General features: G+C 45.0%; 1 protein-coding gene across 1 annotated transcript in view; it reads left to right on the forward strand.

Moving 5' to 3' along the window:
* Nucleotides 1-5382: 5382 nt before the first annotated feature.
* Nucleotides 5383-6414, forward strand: part of LOC116842924 (rhythmically expressed gene 5 protein) — a 15554-nt gene continuing 14522 nt past the window's right edge. The window contains exon 1 of the mRNA XM_032812818.1: nt 5383-6223. Within this exon, the coding sequence (XP_032668709.1) occupies nt 6104-6223 (120 nt within the window). The 5' untranslated portion in view covers nt 5383-6103. The remainder of the gene's footprint in view (nt 6224-6414) is intronic.

Raw genomic sequence — 6414 nt, forward strand, 5'->3', positions numbered from 1 at the left:
AAAAAAAAAAAAAAAAAAAAAAAAAAAAAACAGACCTAAAGCCTACGAGAATGAGGAAGCAGTGTCCATTTTCTCTTGTTTGTGTTCGCGCGCGTGTACACTTCCGCTTTCTCTCGTCCTCCTGCGTCCCGTAGCGACGGATGAATAGCGAATTCGTTGTTGCGCGGCAAAATCGACGTTGCGAATCGTGGCGGCATCCGCGAGAGATGCGTCGAATCCTCGGGCCTCGGTTACTCGCGGTTAAAGTCGAATGATGTAACCGCTGTACGACGGTGCCGACGGTGCCGATCAATCTGCAGATTGTAAACGGGCTATAATCTTAGCCTCTCGAGCTGAGGTTTCCCTATTTTTTTCCCCTCTCCGGCCCGTTCGATCATTTTCTCTCGAGGGTACTTCGTAATCTCTGCTCTGACCCCTTCCATGGTGAATTCAAAATACAATTCGCGCTGCGCGCCGCGATATGCGGATGAATGTTCGCTCACGCGGATCACGCGGCGAGCTGTGCGTTCGCGGTGACGAAAGCCCGGATTTATCGGTGCGGGCTGGCGCGACTCTTCCGGTTACCACGAGGTTCGGCCGCGTTACGAGCGCGGGTCTGTGGCGCATCTGCGTGCGAACTATTTTTACGTAATGGCAATTCTCCCATCGATCCTGCGTGACATTACATAATTAATATCGTTAAGCCGAGGCGGAGTCCTCTCTCGCGGCGTGAGACGATACCGTTAAAAGGATACGGGACAAACGCGCGTGGAATTCGCCTATTCACACCTTCGGCGCCGATCTGCAAATTCCTCGGCGCGATAAATCTCTGAGAGTCGTTCTCGAAACTAATCGGAGATGACAGGCCCGTCGAATTGCGCCGTGTGGCCGGGAAAACGGACAGATCGGGAATCTTTTCAGGAATATTATAGTTATTTTTCATATAAATTTATTTTTTTCAATATTTTTTGTGTTCGCAATGGTGCTGGGTAAGATTTACTCATTTAAGGTTTACGTAACTTTTCAACGTTTATTCTACTGAAATGAAAAAAAATTTAGATTAGCACCCACCGAAAAAGTATTGTCTTATTTTCTAGATATTTCTCTCTCTCTCTCTCTCTCTCTCTCTCTCTCTCTCTCTCTTTCACATGCACATATACAAGGACCGCGGGAGGACGGTCGAATGCATACAGTACAGCGAAACGACATCGAGGTCGACGGTGACGGTGCGTTGCGTTTAATTGAATTGGAAAGCAGAATGACACAATCCGAACGCGACGCGCACGGTGTGAATCGCGCGTGCATGTTTCTCGTCCATATTTGCCGCGCGATGTCAGAATCGTAGACTTGTAGAATAGACTGCGTGCATTCATACGGAGCGGCTGAATTCAAGATCGAGGAGGTCAGAGATGTGCTGAATTCGATACTTTCTCTGTCACACGGTACCACAGTAAGGGGTGATGTAGGGGAAACAAAAGAAAGAGTGAAATCCCACAGGATGCAATCCATTAGACGCTGCAAATGTTTCGAAGCGCATCGACCAATCCCAAATAGAACAGCCTATTGGTTAACGTTTTTGAAATTAACTTTTGGAACGTATCTATAAGATACAAGTCAATGTCAATAATTCATCTCCATTAATATGACATCGATTAAATAACAGTTTACAGTTGGTTAATAGCTAGTTCATTTACGCATTTTACAGTTATCATTTGGTATATATTTAATTTATATCCATGTACCAACTTGATATTTTTATATCTGAATGATATCTTTTTGGATATTAAAAGTTATCTTTCGGACGGACATTAGATAACCTTTTCAGTAAACAGAAACTTAACTTTTTTACCGAAAATAAAGTTATCCTGACCTAATTTTATATAGTAAAATGGAATACTTTAAGATAACGTTGTTCTACTTGGGATCATAGTTTTTCTATAAGTATTACTTCAAAGCGTTTGCAGCGCTAATAGCAGTGTTGTGAGAAAAGGGAGGACGTGTTGACGATATGATCGCTTCTCCTCCTCCTTCGTTTCTTTCTCTACGCCAACCAAACAGATAGACAAGGAAAGCATCTCACTCTCAATTGCTCTCTGGATTCATCCCTCTCACGGTAACGCGCCGTCTGTTCTATGCGTCAGAATCGATCAATGATTCTCGCGTGTGGCAATAGGTCTATTCGTTCTCAAAGAACTTCGAAACTAGCGCAGTAAGTTGGTGAAACAAATATACTTTCTTGTCCTCTAACTTATTGCACTATTGTGTACTGATTCGGAATTTCTTCCAAAAAGGAATGCATTTTTGCGAACACCTGCGCGTTCGAGCCATTTTCGAACGCGTTGACCGCAAAAATCGCGCGCGGCTTCTCGAATTTCGTCACGCGAAGTTTAGCAAAAACTGTCTGCAATTCATATGTTATGTTAATTCCCGCGGCCAGGCTCTGGGAATGCCGTCTCATTGAGATTTGATCGAAATTAATTGCCGTCGTCGCGCATCAGCAATGCGATGTATCTCGCGGGAACGCTACGTCGCACTTTTTTCACCTTTCTCTCTCTCTCTCTCTCTCTCTCTCTCTCTCTCTCTCTCTCTCGCGTTTCGCCGTGATCTTATTTGACGATCGCGCATCTGTAAGGCTGGGATCCGGTCGACGGAGATGGCGCGAGATAAATATTGACGCAAACACACCGCGCGTGCGTTTAAAATGTCAGCGCTCGCATTTTTGCGAGGAGTCTTGGCGGAAAATCCGTTTCGCCGTTTTGCCACGATCGAATACACTTTGTCGATCGCGTTATCGATCGATCGATCGACTTGCCTGGAAATGCAACACGATTTGTTTGCTGCCGGTCGGTCATTCGCACGGGACGGAAGGGACGAATGTGAAAGTGAAATTGGGAAATGGTGTGCAAATTTTGCTCGTGCGCTATGCGCGCGAATTGAATAAATAACAACGGGCGTTATGTGTATACCGCGCTGTTACGAATTACGTATCAGCGGCAGCCTTCCCGGCGATACGATCGCGCACCAGCCACGCACAATCGATGTCGCTCTTAATCGACACCGCGCTCACGCACTCACGCACTCGGTCGTCCCCGATGTGACACTCGTTCGCGCTCGCGGGGGGCAAGTTACCTTTTCAGGCCAGACAAGCAACAATATACTCATTTAAGGTGAAGCCATCGAATAAATGTGCTTGACTTTTCTATGTGTAACATATTTGGATTTAAAGATTCATTCCTATTCTTTGAGCTGAGAGAAATGACGTCATAGTGTCCATTAACGATCTTAGTCTCCCTGATCTGCATGATTTATTTATACAATCCTCTAATTCATTATTGCAAAGTTGCCTAATATGGGGAGGTTTTTTGTAAAAGTATATAACGTTTTCCATAATAGTATATGTGATTTGGTGAAGTATGTACAATATTTTATGAATATATATCCGCAAAATTATCCTCTTAAACACATTCTGTGTAGAATAGTTTCGAAGGCAATTCATAGATTACACTGCATCGTGGTGATCAGAACTGCAATTCTCCATATCAGGAAACCATTCCACATTCGGTAACTTTACTTTCAATGTGGAAAAACACTTGTAATTGCGCGCGACCGATAGGATTTTAAAAACCTTTGCAGAGAGAAGGCCGTATTTCGTCGAAAAAATTCTCAAATATGGCATCCCCTCAATCACGGCAACACACAATGTATATTTACACGTACCGTGTTTTATACCCGCTTCTGCCCTGCTCGAAATATCGTAAAGTTTGACATCGATAAGATGGCATGTGATGACCTGAGTATATCGATCTTTTCTTGACTTGTTAGTCTTAGAGCGATTTGATCCCTCCTTGACGAAAAGAGATCGAGGCGAAATTGTCGTCTCGACAACGACTCCCCTCTCTCTCTCTCTCTCTCTCTCTCTCTTTGATTGTCAAAATTATGCGCGACTTATCAACAGCGCGCGATTCGTCGACGCGCGATATATTTTATTGGCCGAATCGGTAATTTGGCGCGCGCGCGATTACATAAAAGTCATTCGGCTGTCGTAAAAATGTCATGAAACCGTCGCGGAAACGATCTCCCCGGAGACTCGGCGGGCACGATATCACGAATAAAGATAACTCATTCGCACCGGAGGGGGTGCGATATTCAAATAAATGTTCATTCGGCTTCGCCGTCATTTCATTCGCGGTATGTATTATTCATCACTTCGTATTGTCCGTCGCTGTTTGTTATTTGTCGCGCGGGATTATTTATTATTCGCATTAATTTTCATTCGCATTAGTTGCCGCAATTTCGGCATCGCTGGCAAATTGACCGTTCGCGCGAGTCTTGTCTGTCCTCGGGTCTGTGCGGACAAGATTTCGCGCGCTTCTAATATTTCTCTCTTCGCGAAAATAAGTTTTTCGATGCCGGCAAAAAATTATTCTACATTCGCAAATAAAACGCCGTATTCGTCGCTCGTTATTCGCCAGTATTCGCGAGCTCAGGCCCAGCTCTCGTCCTCAGGCCGTTGAGCCCGCGTTGGGGAATGCAATCTACAAGAGCACGACGAGGCAGAAGAACCGGCCGAGCCAAGGTCGAGCCCTTTTTCAGACGGACCTTCTCGGTGCTTCTACCTTGAAACGAAATCGGATTACCTAACGTGACGAGTATAACGAGTCCGATCCTTAATCCACGCGCTACGGAACCGTTCCGCTGCGCTTTCTCGCTGCGGCTCATCCGCGTTCCCGGCACAATGCGCATTTTCACGCATAAATCGAACACTTTGAATTAAAAATTACTGCTTTAAAAATTCACTCGAGATCGAGCGTGAATCACGACACGGACATTTGTGTCTCTTCTCGCGAGATTTTGAAGGATTTATAAAGAATTCGAATTTGTCAGAGCCGCCTCATTTTCAATTGTTAATTATCCGGATATTATTGAAGCCTTGACATTTCCGTCGACGAAAAGTCGCTCCCAAATCGGTCGAGAATTTGTAGCGAAAAAGGAATTCGATGCTTTCGACTTATGCACGCGCGCATGTAGGGGCTAGTTAGCTACCGGGATAAGTTGGCAAAACCGATTATTTCTACTGTTCTTTAACAGATTTTAGAATCAAGCAAGCAGGGATATCAAAGCCATTTTTTACATGTTCGACAATTCTGCTTGCTTAATTCTATGACTTGTTAGAAAATAGCAAAAATAATCGGTTTTACCAAATTATCTCGGTAACCAACTAGCTCCGCTCTTCCCTACATTGAGGGGAAAAATTACCTTAAAATCAATAAATATTTCTTTGATGGGTGCCATTAACATATTTACTTAAATCTAAATTCTCTTTATTTAAATCAAATATTGTTTACCTGATTTAAGTAAATAATACTTGGTTTAAATAAAAAGAATTTAGATTTAAATCAATACGTTAATGGCACTCATCAAAGAAATATTTGTTGATTTTAAGGTAATTTTTTCCTCAGTGTATGCGTGCGTTAGTACGTGCATGCGACGTTTAAGAAAGTAATAAATACCAGAATGTATAACGGATAACATATTTAACGAGAGAATCTGCGCCGCGTCTCCTTTCGATACATCTCACTCCACATTATGACAGAAAAGCCGCGGACTTTCCCCGGACGTTTATTTTGCGCGCGCGCGCACGAGGAATTTCGGCTCCGCGGCGCCGAATAAAATTAAGGAGCCTCTTTTTTGCGCTTTCTGCATACTTGTGTCGCGCCGGCGATTTCCTAGAGCGTGTAAATACGTTCCGGATCCATGGACTCTGCTCCTCCTCGTACTGACGTTACAAGAAACCCGGATGGTAGCGGGCGGCCGATAGTGGGGACGACACACCGACGCGCTTCGCGCTCGTCATCGACGTGCAAGCGAACATAAAACGAAGCGGCAAACGAGATCGAGGCTCAGTGCTTACTAGGCGATCGATCGATCGCCACGGACCCGCGCGAGAACAAACGACGAACTTGGCCGGTTGGTGTTCTGATGACAACAACAGCCACAGCTGTTGCTGCACGCGTGTGAAGCGACAACACCCCCGCGCCGACGTGAAGCGAGTGAAGTCGCGTGAAAAGCGCACGGGAAAGCAATCAGCAGCAGAAGAAGAAGAAGGGAGACACAAGAGTTCACGATGACTAGCGGAACTTTGATTCTTATGAGGGTCACCACCTGTATTCTGCTGGGCTGCATGACGATGCGAGTCACCGGCTCGGCAATACCGATGTGGGAATTTCTCTCCAGAGATGAGAAAGTGAGTACAATCGACGGCCACGAGTCGTCTCCGATCGTTTTGCGTGAAACTGTGCGAGCGATATGTAGACCAACGCCAGAAGATTCGTCTTCTTTCGGAATTCAAATTTTTGTCTTTAGTGAAATCACCGGTTCGAGAGAGAGAGAGAGAGAGAGAGAGAGAGAGAGAGAGAGAGAGAGAGAGAGAGAGAG

This window comes from Odontomachus brunneus, unplaced genomic scaffold (assembly GCF_010583005.1).
Source record: "Odontomachus brunneus isolate Ranch 3 - 2012 unplaced genomic scaffold, Obru_v1 Obru_scaffold_002, whole genome shotgun sequence".
In the NCBI taxonomy this organism is placed as follows: Eukaryota; Metazoa; Arthropoda; class Insecta; order Hymenoptera; family Formicidae; genus Odontomachus; species Odontomachus brunneus.